The sequence below is a fragment of the Choloepus didactylus genome, chromosome 14 (genome assembly GCF_015220235.1).
Source record: "Choloepus didactylus isolate mChoDid1 chromosome 14, mChoDid1.pri, whole genome shotgun sequence".
In the NCBI taxonomy this organism is placed as follows: Eukaryota; Metazoa; Chordata; class Mammalia; order Pilosa; family Megalonychidae; genus Choloepus; species Choloepus didactylus.
In genome coordinates, this window is record NC_051320.1 from 46,752,181 (window position 1) to 46,768,907 (window position 16,727).

General features: G+C 37.9%; 1 protein-coding gene across 4 annotated transcripts in view; it reads left to right on the forward strand.

Annotated features, from left to right (window-relative positions):
- SLC26A7 (solute carrier family 26 member 7) overlaps positions 1 to 16,727 on the forward strand; it is a 112,178-nt gene that overhangs the window by 13,255 nt on the left and 82,196 nt on the right. For all 4 annotated transcript variants that reach the window (XM_037802926.1, XM_037802925.1, XM_037802927.1 and 1 more), the window contains exon 3: positions 14,808 to 14,918. In XM_037802926.1, the coding sequence (XP_037658854.1) occupies positions 14,808 to 14,918 (111 nt within the window). The remainder of the gene's footprint in view (positions 1 to 14,807; positions 14,919 to 16,727) is intronic.

Genomic DNA, 16,727 nt, shown 5'->3' on the forward strand with positions numbered 1-16,727 from the left:
TGAAAACAAAATAGTTAGGTGGGGGTTGGCACTTCCAAGAATTACATATAAGAAATCAAACCCAAACTGTGTAAATAATGATGAAGATTTTTCCCCTTGGTTACTGGCTAGTGGTGGTTTTAGTGTTAGTATTAGCAAACTGCACTGTAATCAGCTGTCTGGTTCACAGCATCAGCAGGCTGAGGGTTAAACAGTATTACAAGTGGGTCTCCCAAAGTCATGTTATATGTCTTCAAGAACCACAAGTGTGTGAAAACAAAATTCCTATAGACAAATTGTTTTGGTTCACAGAAATTGCTATCAATCAAAAAAGGTCATTGGTTTTAATCACTTGAGGGGTAAAGGCAAATCACATCATGTGGGTTCTTTCATCCTGTGTCTGTTATACAGGTAAGATGAAATGTCTTTGCCTGCTTAGATTCATGCTTTTATAGCTTCCCCTGGAACTGATGGATGTCTACGAAAAGTCTAGGCCAATCAACTCTACCACTTTACCCCAGCAACACCTGGATAAAATTAAAAGCCATTGAATTGGGGCACTCCTAAGGTCAAAATACATGGAGGGAGGCTATTTCTTCAACATAATTGTCCTGCCATTCTGCCATGTCAATAAATTTTATCCTTAAATGACCACACCACATAAGAACTGCATAGGACCATGCAGAACAGATATAGGGAAAAAGAATAAACCTAGGAAACCAAAATGGCACTTGCCCCACTTCTTATCCCCAAGCCCCCTGCAAGATAAGGGGGCTAAAATAAGATTTGATTTCAATCTTTCCCCAGTCCTTCCTATGGTTTGGTTTCTATTGTGGTTGATAAGCTTCTATTATGGGTCATTTTTTATCCCACCAGCTCAATTTTGGGTCTAGGCACTCCCAAATTATTCTTTAAAGAGCATTCTCCTTCCCAACTCCTGGTTTTCCAAACCTCATCTGGTATCATATCCCAGTTTAGGAGAGTACTTTTTTTTTTTTTAATTTAATTTTATTGAGATATATTCACATACCGTGTAGTCATACAAAGTGTACAATCAATTGCTCACAGTACTGTTATATGGTTGTGTGTTTATCACCAAAATTTATTTTTGAACATTTTCATTACCACACACACAAAAGTAATAAGAATAAAGTGAAAAAGAACAATTAAAGTAAAAAAGAACACTGGGTGCCCTTTTTTTTTTTGTCCCCGTTTTTCTGCTCATCCATCCATACACTGGACAAAAGGGAGTGTGGTCCACATGGCTTTCCCAATCACATTGTCACCCCCCATAAGCTACATTGTTATACAATCATCTTCATGATTCAAGGGCTCTGGGTTGTAGTTTGATAGTTTCAGGTATTTACTGCTAGCTATTCCAATTAATTAGAACCTAAAAAGGGTTGTCTATATTGGCGTAAGAGTGCCCACCAGAGTGACCTCTCAGCTCCTTTTGGAATCTCTCTGCCACTGAAGCTTATTTCATTTCCTTTCACATCCCCCTTTTGGTCAAGAAGATGTGAAAGATCAAATGCTCTTGCTAACCACCTGTCTCTGGTAGCCATTGACTATATGGAATGAGTGACCTGACTGCTCCAGGAATTTCTCTAGGGGATGCCTCTTATAGGCAAAATGAGTAAGAGCATTCTGAGCAATGGTGAATTTTCTATACAGTGAATCCCCAATTTTGTCCAATAAGATGCTCTTTATCGTGGTGAAATCTAGAGGAGTGTTATGGCAAGTTGATTCTCAAAAAACACTGAAACATGCTTTGACTTACCATGGGGCAATTCCTGTTCAACTTTAGCCAACTAGAGTTTGAGTGGAAAGAGTACTAGCAGCCACCAGTCCTGCTCTGCCTTTCCTAAAAACCTGGCCTTCAACATGCTTAGATTGTAACTGGCCTCTGTAATGAATTGTCTACCCAAGCTCTTTCTTAACCTCATTCCTTGACCTGCTCACAATCTTCTTGACTCTGAATGCTTTATCTTGGTTATACCATCATACACCTGATAATCAGCATCTTTCCTTTTGTCTTTGACCATTTGCTTCTCCCTCATACTCTCTGTTACTTTGGGTAAATTTATCATTCCTAAGATCCTTTCTGTGTTTACCTCACCCCCATGACAGACCCTACTACTTTGTTTGGCATATAATAGTTCACTGAAAATGGAAATGATCCTTTTTATTATATTGCTTGCCAACAGAAGCTCACAATCTATTTGGATACCTTGACACAAAAGCAAGTCATAATTTTGGTGTATACAGCAAAAGAAGAATATAAAGTAGAGCAATGGAATTAAAGACATGATTATCTCTCTCTTCCTGGAAAAGGGATGAGGTTAGTAATCAGGGAAGGTTTCAAGAGAAAGGTATTCTTTAACTGAATCTTAAAGGCTGCATAACAGTTTACCAGATAAACCACTGATGAAGGGCACTAGAAACAGAGGAAAAACATATGCAATGACGAGAAGAATGAAAGAACATGGTTTAAGTACTTGCTAGTAATAAACTATTCATAAGAGAGCTGAGACTGGGGTGGTTGCAGGTCATAAAAGACATGCAAAATGTGTTTGGACTTATTTTTGAAGGTGATGGAGAACAACTGGGGGATTTTAAGGGGTGCCAGGGAATAATATGATAAGGTTTGTGTTTTGGATCATCATTGTGGCAGCAGCTGACATAACAGATATGAAAGAGGCAAGAAACTAGTTAGAAGAGGCTAGTTAGGAGAAATTCTATTCAGAATAGAGAGTATTGTGGGGAATAGACAAAGAAGTGGTGGCAGTAGGAATAGAGAGGAGGGACAGAATCCACCAACATTAGGCAGCACAGATAAGGTTTGGTTGGTGTCCTACATGATGTGAAGGTAAAGGAAAGAATATTTTAGATGGCTTCCAGGTTTGGGTGACTGGGTGGATAGTGGTGCCATTTTCTGATATAGGGCATAAATAAACAAGGAACACCAATGTTTGTTTTTGTTTTGTTTTTAATGCTTTGTCTTGTTGTTAAGGATAGATTGGTAGTGGAAGAAACCAAAACAAAGCTTTTCCATTTGGAATTGTTATGTGAATGCCTGTGGGATCTCTACTTGAGATCCATTTCAGCCTGGAGTTTAGAAGAGATATCATTAAGATGTATATTTTGTGGTTGAGGTTATGGGATATTATGGGATTATTCATGGACAGTTTGTAGAACAGAAGGAGGAATCAGGATGGAAGGAATTCTGGGGAACATTAAGTAACTGAGGAGCTAGATAATGGGAATGAGAATTTGTGGTTCATAAATATCATGGTGCTCCTAGAGCTCTCTGTGCAGAGGGGTGAAAGATTTTTAAGACAGGGCTGATTCAAAGGGTCAACAGCACAATCTTAAAGTGTACGGATGAAATGTAGAATTCCCAGGAGAAAAAGAACAATGATTAGAAATCAAAAGAATGAAATTCAACAAAAAGAGAGCCCTAGAAAATAAGTTTAATAACAAAATCAGATGTAGCAAAACATAATACTTCACAGCTCTTCAGGGACTTGGGTAACTTGGAAAGGCCATTCATTTGTGAAAATTCTGTCCATCCTTCAACCTCTACTTCAAGTCTTATCTGCCAATAAAACTTTCTGTGTCTATGTCTCACATGATTTCTGTACCTTCTCTGAAATCTGACTAGACTGATTATCCAATCCACTGCACATATAATTGTTTAGTGTTGGATTATGTTTTGTTCCTGAAAAGAAGGTTATGGTTCATATTTTATGTTCCTTTATATTTCTTAAGACATTTAATGTAGATTTGGGTACATGGTTAGAGCTTTATAAATACTTGTACAATAGTTACTAGAAAGATTTCACTTTTCAATTCTAGACACATCACTCAGGCAAGTTCTTTATTCTTCTTATATGTTATTTGGGAATAATAATACCCAGTATGTAGAATTGCTTTGGAGATGAAATGGAGCAAATAAAGTACTCAGGGTAGAAACTAGTCAAAGGAAGTGTTCAATAAATGAGTAATGCTATTATTTTTTTACCATCTTCCATTTTCCCAGGAGAACATCAACTCCACGAAGGCACAGGGATTTTTATCTGGTTGTTATTTGATGTATATCAAGTTCCTTGTGCATAGTAAGTGCTTAATATTAGGTTGGTGATTTTTTTACCTCTAGGTTTTAGCTCTGTTACTTAAGGGTAAGAAGAAGATAAGAATATGGATAATATCAGCTTTGCAAGAACTTTTCCAAAACAATTAAGTTTGAGAAGTTCTAGGCATCTTACAAAATGTTAAGGACATCCTCTCCACCAAATTTACCAAGGATCAGTACATAATTGCTAGAAAGATATTATTTGGCATCTGCAAGTACTCTATGCGTGAATTTGCACAAATTCTGTCTCCCACTTCCCTTTCCTCTCCTGCCTACCCAGTTAAGCAGAAACAGAAATGAAAACAAACAAATCCAAAAGGGAATGGGGAAGAGATGCCAAATAGCCTAATTAGTACTTTAGTCTGTTTGCATCATTCTATTTGGATCTCTAGGCCTGTGAGCCAACCTTAAGTTCATGACTGGGTAAAAGAACATTTTAATGACTGTTTGTATCTCTGGGTCCATGATCATTCTCTGTGTTTAACTTACTGTGCATGAACTGTTTGGGGTATCACTAGACAATGGCATTGTGTAGAGAGAAGTGTCATTATTGCTTTGGTACATTATCAGGCAGCCAAATTGCCTCCTCCTCTAAAGCACATTGTGTGAGAAGGGGGTACCAGGCTGGACTGCAGCAGTGTGCAGTGCTCTGCCCAGACAATCGCTCCTCAGTCTTGTTCAGAGGCAGAGATTAGCTCATGTGCCTTTTCCCCAGCTTGGTATTTCCTCATTTTTAAGTGGGCCTTAGTGTTTGTGATTGCACATTTATCCACTTGAAGCTGGTGAGCTAACTAATCCTCTATGGAAGTAAATGGATTATCTTTAAGTAGTAAGTTAACCCTTTCAGAGAGTGATGGCTGTACTTAATCTCCTTTTGAAATAATTTAAGCCATCACAGTCTGCAAAGTGATGTCATCTCATGTGCATCATCTGATGTCTACTTACATTATACAATTCTGTCACTAAGGCTAAGGGATTACTACTTTTTCTTCCCCTGGAAAATTACTATTTTGAATTTAGTTCAGTAACTACTTTTATTACGTATATTAAAAGTAGAGGTGACAACTAGGAAATCCTGCTGATTTTATTACTGATCTTGGAAAAATAATTCATTGAGTTTCAAATTCTAGTTTGAGAAAATAAATTTGCTACTAACTTGTATTTGTATATTATTTTACTGTTACTACTACCTTGTATTCATATGATATTTTTTTACTTTTCAAGAGAATAATTAATCCTTAATTTAGTAATATGGGCCTTGTTCATGTCCATAAATCCTGGGTGCTATAATGACAGAAGATGTCAGCAGATCCAAAGAGTAGGCAGTAGGGTTTGTCAAAATTCTTCTCGCTAATCAGGTTTCCTTGTAGCCAAGATCTCTTCTTCCTTCTGGGGCTTACCTCTGGATGTGAACTGACCATCCTGCCCTTCGCCTAAGCTTTGAGCTTGGAGCAGGTAGAAGGCGGCCACGTGAACAAAGATTACCCTCGTCAGCACTCAAGCTTACCTGTCCCTCTTTCCACTTGGTTTAAACTTTGCTGAAATGGAAACAATTTTTTTCTTTTTTCTTTTTTTTCTTTTGCCAACAGTCTATTTAAAGCTCCAGCCAAAGCCAGGAATTTCTGATTTTTAAAAAGTGCAGTGTATCTTATCTTCTACTTCCTTCCATGTCCCACAAACTTTTGATTTTCTTCAGTGCCACGTGCAGGGGAAAACTAGGTTCTTTCTCTTCCTAACCAGGGGTCTCAGAATTTGAAGTAAAGACATAAGAAGAAACAAAGAAATGTCATAGTTTGTGTATATTTGAGTTTCTGCCTGCACACACGCCTCTCTCTCCTGTGAGCCTTGGTCCCCGCCTGAACTGAAAGTCCTTTCCCAATCATCTCTCCTTTGCCTTACGTCCCTTCTACTGCTGCCGTGTGTGTCCTCCTCCCTGCCCCTCCACTGCCAGCCTTTACCAGTGGACCCTCAGGAAAACCCTTTTCCTTAGGGAATAAATGCTACACCTTCAAACTGTTCACAAAACATATTCTGTACCTGTTTGCCTTCCTTAAAACCTTCCTTGAAATCTGGTTCTCTCGCCCAAAGGCATTGTCTCCCAAACACCCATCTTCAGTGGAGACTACTTATTCTTCACAATCCTTGGGAATTCCTGTATAAAAGCCATTACTCTTGTGTGTGCGTGCACAGTATCAGTCCCATTCAATACTGCGTCTCCGTTTGCACAAGCTCCTTCCAAGTTCAATTTTTCAGATGGTCATATATTTTTGTAAAATTTGCAAAGGTAAGATACTTTAAAAGAAATTGATTAAAGGCACTGTCTCTTCCCAAACCAACATCGCTTGGTCACACTTCTTATGTCTGGTGGCATTGGAGTGACTATAGTTATTTTTGGAATCTGGCTAAGAGGATGTTACCACAGAATACTGATATTGGTGGAGATAAACTAAACCTCACAATAAGGTCCTATAACAAGGACGTTGTCAAAAAACTGGCTAATTAATGTCTGCAATTCAAGTAATATTTAAGCTGCTGCACAAGAAAACTTGAAATGCTCTGAAATCTTACTACATTCAAGAATCCTGATAGAGGTCATCCCAGTATCACAATTTAGATTTCACATAGTTTAATTAGTTATAAAGCTAAAATGAATATTTCTAATTTATTAATATTAAAAATCAAATTTAAATAAGCAATGCTTTCAATGCATCCACAGCCTGATTTCCCAGAAGTGAGATCCCTGAGTCAGAGATCTTCCATGCTGCTGTATTGCTAGTGTGTGCAAGTCCAGAGGACAAGAGGGAGGTCAAGGGAAGCAAGGCAGGCAGGGAGGGAGAGACGATGAGAGGAGGCCTGTTGTGGATCTGGCCTCCTCTGAGGGTGACTGCTCTCACGGTAGGCCCATGCCCTCAAGAGGCTGTTAACTGCATTCCTAGACCATCTCTCGGTGAGGAAAAAGGGGAAACATTTGTTTACTAGCACACTCTTATTGATCAGAGGTTGACCCCATGGGTGGTTCCTGAGTTGGCATGTGTGAGCCTGGGTGTTAACAGAATCCCAGAGCAGGTGGCAACAGGGAAGCAAGAATAGGGAGCGACTGTCAAGTTGCACTGGATGAAGCCAAACAGAGCACATGTATACATACACACACACACACACACACACACACACACACACACACACACACACAACTCTACTACAACAAGGAACAAGTGAGATCAAGAGCACCTGAAATGATGTATAACAAATGTTTGATACACCAGAGGAAAGCCAAAATTATCTCTCTCTTCTCTCTGTAAAAAAATTGCAAAAATCATGTCATTTGAAGAAGCGTGCAAAGAATATATAGCCAAAAATTACAGGAAAATATCATTATAGAGGTGTATCAGGCAGCTGATTAATACAAACATTATGTTATTTTTTTCCTAGATATTTGTCAGCTTTTTAAAGTTTGTAATTTTGAGTGGTTTATGATTCTATATAAATATTCACCTTTATAATGAATTTTATGTTTGTAATTTTATCTTCTTTCTTCTAGGAAGGCCTCCCAAGTTGTATACAATTTTGGACTCACAAAACCTAGATCTGCCCCTGTGCTCATATTATCCTATCTTAAAACTATATAGAAAATAAACTCAACTTTTCTTGATCTCATATTCTCATTTGGCACCAAAACTTTCTCTCTCTTCTTTTTACAAAAAAAAAAAGGTTTTTGGTGCAGCAGCTTAAGAATAGTCCATGTTTCTTGCCTCCACTCCTTAACCTGCTCACCCTTGGTTTCTACTCGCTGCATTTCCCAGGAAGTCTCTTTCTTAAGCCACCAGTGGCCTCTCTATTGTCAATTCAATGGACATTTCTCTCCTTGTCACATGGGTCATTTCTGTGGAATTGCTCCTAAAGCTTGGCCCTGACTTCTCTCTACCATTTTCTCCTAGTTCTTCTCCTGAGTCTGACAACTCCTTTGTTCTCTGCTCAGATTGTGGTATTAATCATGCCTCTGCCATCAGCCTTCTGCTCAGCTTACTCTAGTTTGAGGTTCTCTTTGGGTGCCCTAACCCAGGGCTCTAGCTCTCTTTTATGGGGTTTCTATAATTTCCTGCTTATGTCCAGTCACCTCTGGCTTGGTGACGTGTTCTAAGAAGAAAGCCTTCTCTGCTGAAACCCAGACATGCAATTGATTGTGTGTGTGTGTAACACTTATTTTTATATGATAGAACTAGATTCCCTTGGAAAATGCTGTCTCTTTCTCCACTGCCACCCCCTGCATGTCTGCAGTGGTTTCTGTCTCATTATCCTTCTGCCAATCTCATGCAGCTTGCATATAACTGTCATAGTGAGCCTTTAAAAAGCAAACCCCATCACATTGCTCCCATTAGAAAAATCTCCTAGTGGCTCCCATAATATTCAGGATAATGTTCAGTTGCTTTAAAAAACTTTTCTATTGAAAATGTTTAAATTAGATGTGTTTTATATACTCATTGTTCAAGGTAAAAAAAAAATAGTTTCAAAGATATGCAAAAAAACACCAGTAGTCTCCTTTTGGGATTTTTTACAAAAAAGCATCATGCAAAAAATATAAACCTGAAACTTGTTTTTCACACCTAACCATATATCACAGACATACCTCAAGATGAATGGGATATAGTTCTAACTCATTCCTTTTAATAGCTGTGTAATATTCCATGATATTGTACCACATTTATCAAACCATTTCCATAGTGTTGATCATTCAGGTCATTTCCATTGTTTAACCACTGCAGAAAATATTTTTGTACACAGCATTGGGTATGGATTCTTACATAAAAGGGCTATGGGACAGTTTCTCAAGTTGCTACATCAATCAATCTCTGTGTGCATATGGTGGTGTTTTTTGCCTCATCTTTTCCTCATTCTTCTGGTACCTAGGAGAATCATCCCTTCCCCACTCAGGGCTTTGGATCCCATGAGCAGTCTCACCTTCCATATGGCCTGACTAATAGGGATTGAACCTCTCTGGCTGCAGTAGTACTACTGGGGGGGAGAGAGAGGGACAGAGAGACAGAACACAATTGCACAGCACAGCCATATTTCCTTAGGAAGCGATCCCTGCTTTCTGTTAACCCAGAAAAATGCCTCAGAATTCACCTCACCGACTATTCCCTTTGTTCACACAAGCTGCCCATTCATTTTCACCGAAAAGGCTACTCATAAGAACCTTAAGTTGGTGATTAGGGAATGTGACACAGGATTGAATCTTTCACTTCCATTCTTTGGGCCTTATTATTAGGGCCTTATTATTAGCATTTTCTCCCAATTACAAGTTCTCTCTTTCTCTTTTGGCATTATTGGTGCTTAGCCCTTATTCCGTGGAATGAGAACTTTTAAGTGCCTCTATGTTTAGCAACTCTAGGCTCGGGATAAGCTCTCAAATGCTTACAGAATTCCTCCTGATGCTCAATATTCAAGGAGCCACTCTGCCACCTCCGCCCCCAGCCCCAGGCCTTTATAAGAATCAATTAAGCTTTGCCGTTGGCTAATTTTTACTTGTATGAAGTATCTTTACTGAGGGGGTGTTATTTGGATAGTGGTATGATTTATCAGCTGGTAAGATTTATTAGGATAATCTCAGCTTTGGGTTAAAAATAAATGTCTCAAATCCTAGACTTCCTCTTCTACCATAGCCAAATGCAGTAATTTATCTGTGAGCCTAATATTTAGAATTGAAAAGCATTGTTTGGTTTCTTTTTGGCAACTTGAAAAAAAGTTGAATACATTACTTGAACATGATTTTGAGAAACGAGTATATTAGGAATTCCATTTTTGCAGAAGATAGGGAAAGGCCATCATTGTTTTCCTGAGTTTTCAATCATCTGTCAGGAGTAAGGTGGGTTAAGTCTTCCAGGAAGGAGACCTCTTTCTAATCCACACAAGGGTGCTGAATGATCTAGCAGCAGCTCAGATTATGCAACAGCTGGGAGCAGAGGCCAGGAGCCTCTGCAAGGCTTTGCTAAGGAGGGTCGGCCTGGGTTCAGTCTTCTTCATATTTTTGCAGACATTCTTGTCTATGAGGAATTGGAAAGGCTAATGGTACAAGTAAATTGAATTACTACTTGTGGGAACTCCTTCCTACAAAGCTCTACAAGTCTGACCACAGTTCCAAATAGGGTTGGCCCCGTTTACTCCCATTTGTTTTTAGACATTCTACGGGCTCTGTTTCCTTCAAGTTATACACACTGAGTTCTAATATTGCCTTGGGAATCTTGCAAACACAATTTTTAGTGATGGTATCGTATTTAATAGACAGAGGATAGAGCTTTAAGTTTTCTGTCTGAGTTTGAGTAAGCAATTCTTCAAAAGGCCATCTTTGACATTTAGCAACTTAATAACTAGACACATCATTTGGGGACTCAATTGCTTAGATACTGTTTTTGATGACTCAAAATACAAAATTTAAATGAAATTTTATAGATTTAAGGATTCTGAATTAGAAGTATAAAGGTTGTAATGTTATTTACTACTCATTAAGGACAAGTGTTTTAATCCTCTTTAGAATGTAAGATGGACTCTTCAACATCAAATGAGCATTCCCTTTCTGTTTCCCCCTTCCTGCCCTTCTAAAAATTTGATTGATACCCAAAGGTGTTTTATGAAAAAGATTGACATTCTGGGGATAATCAAATCTACTGGAACCAACCACCGAGAAGAAAGTAGATAATTCTGTTAATTTGTGGCTCTAAATAGTTAGTATTTGGGGGAGGATTTAACATATTATAGCGTGTGTGAGTTTGTGTGTGTGTGTAAATATGTATGTAGTTTATATTAGGAAGCAGAATAATAAATCAGAAAACAGAAATCTTTATCCCACAGTTCTTGTAGTTTTTATTTGCGGAAGGAAATTTTGAAATTTTAAAGTACTGTGTATCTGAGTTCACTCCCCTTTATTTTGGGCCATTGTTAATTTCCATTTTGGCAGAGAAATAGACTCCTGTTGTGGGAGAACGACACTTTTGCTTAAAGTGAAAGCTCTACCCTAGTGTGATATGGAATAAGCGATGTGTCTACATGGTTTTTGGTGCTGGAGGTTGTCCTTGTAGAATCCTTTGGAATGATATTTTGCATTTAATTTAAAGGCCTAGAGATTTTAAAGGATTTCAGTTAAATATGATTTTACATAATTATTCCCACTTCAATTTGATAAGAATATGAAATCCAGAGAAATTCAGGTTTTTACCTAATTTTGTTGTGGATTTTATTTGGGATAAAAACAGAGAGGGAAATGAGTATTGTTGTAATAAAGCAGACAAAGAGGAATTATCTATTCACAGGGCCAGAGCGAGGACCTGGCTGTCTCCAACTCTGGTTTTTCATTTGCCCAATGCAGGCTGAGTAGAAATGTCATCAAATGGGTCTAACCCTGGCCAGCTCTAGTCATATGTGCATTGACCACATTTATCAGAATTTAAAATCCGCATAAATTTCCAAGGTGCTTTTGTTAAATATATGTCATGTCCCTCCCTTTTCCACTGATTCAGTAGATCTGGGTGATCTTTTGAGAGTTGGACCATATTTTCCTTTACTCTGGAACACTGCATTTCTGTCTGTTGATAGGTTTCTTTTGTCAGGTCACTCATTGTGAAAATGGATGAAAAAAAGTTATTTTCCATATGACTGCTATAATATACACAACATTTTTACAACATTGCTTTCAGTATAAATGCCAAGGGTGCTTGTTGGTAAGGGTCGGGGAATCCTATGCAAACCTGACCTCAGGACTCCCCTTAACACCAACCAGAATGTTGCCTCTACCCCACCCACATGAACATCTACAGCAGCCCCTGCCACCAACTCTTTTTTCTATTGTTACTTTTTAATCGATTTTCACCAGAATTCCAGGAATATGTGGCCAATAAAGCTACCAGATAGTTTTTTTTTTTATTATTTTAAATTCAGTTTTATTGAGATATATTCAGACACCATACGATCATCTGTGGTGTACAATCAGCTGTTCACAGCACCATCTTATAGTTGTGCATTCTCATCACCCCAATCTATATTTTGAACATTTTCCTTATAACAGAAAGAATAAAAATAAAAAATAAAAGTAGAAAACACCCAAATCATCTCCTCCATCCCACCCTATTTTTTATTTAGTTTTTGTCCCCATTTTTCTACTCATCCACCCATACACTGGATAAAGGGAGTGCGATCCATAAGGTTTTCACAATCACACTGTCACCCCTTGTAAGCTACATTGTTACACAATTGTCTTCAAGAATCAAGGCTACTGGGTTGGAGTTTGATAGTCAGGTACTTACTTCTAGCTATTCCAATATATTAAAACCTAAAAAGTGTTAACTATATGGCACGTAAGAATGTCCACCAGAGTGACCTCTCGACTCCATTTGGAATCTCTCAGCCACAGAAGCTTTATTTCATTTCATTTCACATCCCCCTTTTGGTCAAGAAGTTGTTCTCAATCCCATGCTGTCATGGGTCCAGATTCATCCCTGGGAGTCATATCCTGCATTGCCATGTAGATTTACACCCCTCGGAGTCAGGTCCCACATAGTGGGGAGGGCAGTGATTTCACCTGCCAAGGTGGCTTAGTTAGAGAGAGAGGGCCACATCTGAGCAACAAAGAGGCACTCAGGGGGAGATTCTTAGGCACAATCATAAGCAGGTTTAGCCTCTCCTTTACAGTAATGATCTTCATAAGGGCAAGCCCCAAGACAGAGGGCTCAGCATGTGAAGCTGTCAGTCCCCAGTGTTTGTGAAAACATCAGCAACAATCCAGGTGAGGAAGTCCAACACCTCTGCATCCTCTCCCAGCTCCTCAGGGGGGCCCTGCATATATATTCTTATTCTCTACCCAAATTACTTTGGGATGTGTGAGTATTTCACACTAACCTATACAAACCTACCAGATCTCACTTCCTATTCAAAGTTCCATGTAATTATGGTGTTTGAATAAACTGACTGTACAAGTTAAATTGTTTAGAAAATACAGTTCCTGCACCAAATAAACATCTCTTTCCTTGGTCTCACATGGAAGTTGAAGTTTTAAAACACAGTATCATCTCCAGATAGTTTTAAAAAAATAAAGGAGGGAATGATCATTGGTAGGGCTTTCATGTATTTTAATTATAGCTAAAATCTCTGGCACTGCTTGAAAAGTATTTGATATATAACTACAGAATGTATTGAAAAAGGAACCAAATAATTAAAATATCATAATAGTTAAACAGTAAACATAGTAGAAATTGGAACCAGACTGCTGAATAATGAACTACTTTACATTCAGGGTATCTGCGCCCTGAGACCACCTCTCTCCTTGAGTCTCTTTGTAACTTGTAAATCCCATAGGCCCAATCAAATACCTGTCACTGAAATGGTAGAACTTGGATGTATTTTTCAGGATCCATCTTAACTAGTTATTGAGTGTCAACAATTAGCCACAAATAGGATCCTTTTAATGAACCACCACTTGTGCATATTTTGGTCACATTTAAACCACCAATGGTCATTAAGATGTGTCCAGGAAAGTTTTTTATGTGCACGCAATATGCAAGCAACCATGCAGGCAATAGTGCCTACAAGAAATAAAAATTCATGGTGATGAGTTATTCCTTACTCTTTGAATAAACAATTTGTAGTGGGTTTGAATCCCAGAAAAATATGTTCTTAAATCTAATCCATTCCTGTGGGTGTGAACCCATTGTAAGTAGGACCTTTTGATGAGGCCTCTTCAGTTAGGGTATGACTCACCTCAATCAGGATGGACCTTAATCCTATTACTGAAGTCCTTTATAAACAGAAAGGAGAGAGAGAGAGAGAAAGAGAGAGAGATTGAAAGAGAGAGAGATTGAGAGAGAGAGAGAGAGAGAGGCCATAAAAGCAAGAAGCAGAAATCAACAAAACCTGGAGAAGAAGGGAGAAACCAGTAGACATCACTATGTGCATCGCCATGAGACAGAGGATCCAAGGATCGCCAGCAGCCAGTCTTTGGGAAGACAGCATTGCCTTGATGATGCCTTGATCTGGACAATTTCTGGGCCTCAAAATTGTAAGAGAATAAATTCCCATGTTTAAGCCAAGCCATTTCATGGTATTTTGCTTTAAGCATCCTACGAAATTAAAACACAGTTTTGTTTTGCTTTTTTACTCTTAAAAACTGCATCTGAAATGTAGGCTAGGGTCCAGTAACTGGAAAGTGCATGGATCATGCATCACTGCCACTGTAATCACGACTAGCGAACCATCCAGCCAATTTTGAATATGCATCCTTTTGCCCCAGTCTTAGTCACTATTCCATGTCTTATCTGTTAGTGGTAACAATACTAGTCTTGCCTATCCCCAGATGTGCAAATAAAATGATACATGTGAAGATGCCCATAAAATCTAAGTGTGTGTGCAGATATTTTGAAACCTACCTTTTACCAGGAAGACACTCTGAGTCACCACTTTCTTTTAAACATATCTGCAATCAAAGGACAAGTGGTAGCCCAAAAGTAATGGTTTTTAGAATTGAAATACAAATATGAACTAATGAGTGAATTTTTTACTATTTGGGACAATGACAGTAGTCTCTCACTGAGCAAGTAAACAATTAAACTATGCTTCATTTTGTCTTTAAATAAACCAATATCCATTCCACTGTATTAGAGATTGAGCTTTGGGGTTATAAAATGTTCCTAATTACCCATCTTCCTTACAGGGTTGTCCTTTGCCATTCTCTCATCTGTACACCCAGTGTTTGGTTTATATGGGTCTCTGTTTCCTGCAATCATTTATGCCATATTTGGAATGGGACGTCATGTTGCTACAGGTAATAATTTGTCTATATTTACACTTTTCACTTTACTAATGAGAATCAGAAGTGATCATTAGTTATTGATTACCTTCCCAAAGCCATTCTAATTTTGCTGCTGAAAACATCAGCAAATATTAGGGCAAAGACATTTAACTTTCTGTGCCTCAGATACTCAATATATACCACAATTTGTTGCTCTATTGCTATGAAATCAAAGTTATTGTTAAGGATTTTTGCATTTTTAAGCTACATGAAGAAAATAGAATTTACAATGAGATGAAAGTAAGCTTTTTGAGGCCCCCAAAAACTAAATATAAATTTCCTTTGCTCTATTTTAAATTTAGTTACTCAAATATTGAAAAATATTTTAGAAGTATTTGGGCTAATTGATCTTTTAAGTTTCTTCCAAGCTAGATTCCATAATGCCCTTTAATTAGTATATTTCTTGCCTTGTCTAGGTCTGAATCACCAAGTAAAATGGTGAACTGTCACAAATGTTCTGATAATAGAGCAGGATGGTTAAAAGTGTGACTTGGAGTTAGATAGACCTAAGTGTAAGTCTCATTTTGTTGTTTGCTACCTGTTTGACCTTGGGCAAATTTTTAAACTCTATTTGCTGCTTTCTTAATGGTAGAATGACAAAAAAGTCTAATATGACTGCAGTGATAATTAGATATGATAGTTGATGTACAGGGTCTAATTTTGTAGTTGTTATAAAATAAATGTTAGCTATTATTATTCCAAAAAATGGTACCTTAATCTGCAAGATTAAAGTAACAATAAAAATATTTTTAACTGGAAATATCCCTAGAGGCATTTATATTTATTTTGTGTATATAACTTTCAGACTTTAAGTGATAATGCCATCTTGTGACTATATCTTCAGTGGTCAGTTTGCTATTGATGTATTAGTTTCCTGTTGCTGCTATAACAAATTACCACAAGTTCAGTGGCTTAAAACAACACAAATTTATTATCCTACAGTCTGGGCATCAGAAGTCCAAAATGGGTCTTGTTGTGCTAACACTGAAGGGCTGTTCCTTTCTGGAGGTGTAAGGGAAACTCGATTCCGTTGCCTTTTACATTTTATAGAGATCACCTGCATTCTTTGGCTCATGGCCCCTCCCTCCATCTTGAAAGCCAGCAGAGAGAACTTCAAATCTCTCTGACTCTGACCTTCTGCCTCCTTCTTTCAAATTTAAATGACCCTTATGATTACATTGAGCCTACCTAGATAATCTAGAAAAATCTCCTTATTTTAAAGTCAGCTGATTAGCAACCTTAATTCCACCTGCAATCATAACTCCCCTTCCATGTAACCTAACATATTCACAGGTTCCATAGATAAGGACATGAACATCTTTGGGGCACCATCCATTCTTCTGTCTACCACATTGATACATAATTTTTTCATACAGATATTAACCCATCAAAGGATGTTTTATTTATGCAAATTTGGTTTTTTATATCAGTTAAGTCTGCTATAAATATCCCCCGTTTACAACACCACTATCAGATTAACTGTGAGCTTGTTAGAAATGCAAAATCTTGATTCCCACCCTAGACCTGCTGAATAAGAATCAGCATTTTTACAAGTTTTCCCAGGCTTTACATATATATATAATTTGTTTTAGAATCATGGCTGTACTAATGTTCATTAGGCACTTTATTACATGGTTTCAATACATTATTTTATTTTGTCCTAGCACAACCCTTTTAAATAGACATTATTATCTGCATATTTAGATGGAAAAAAACACCCAATATTCAGAAAGATTTCTGTAAGATCACAGATTAAAGTTGCAGGTACTTGGATTACCATCC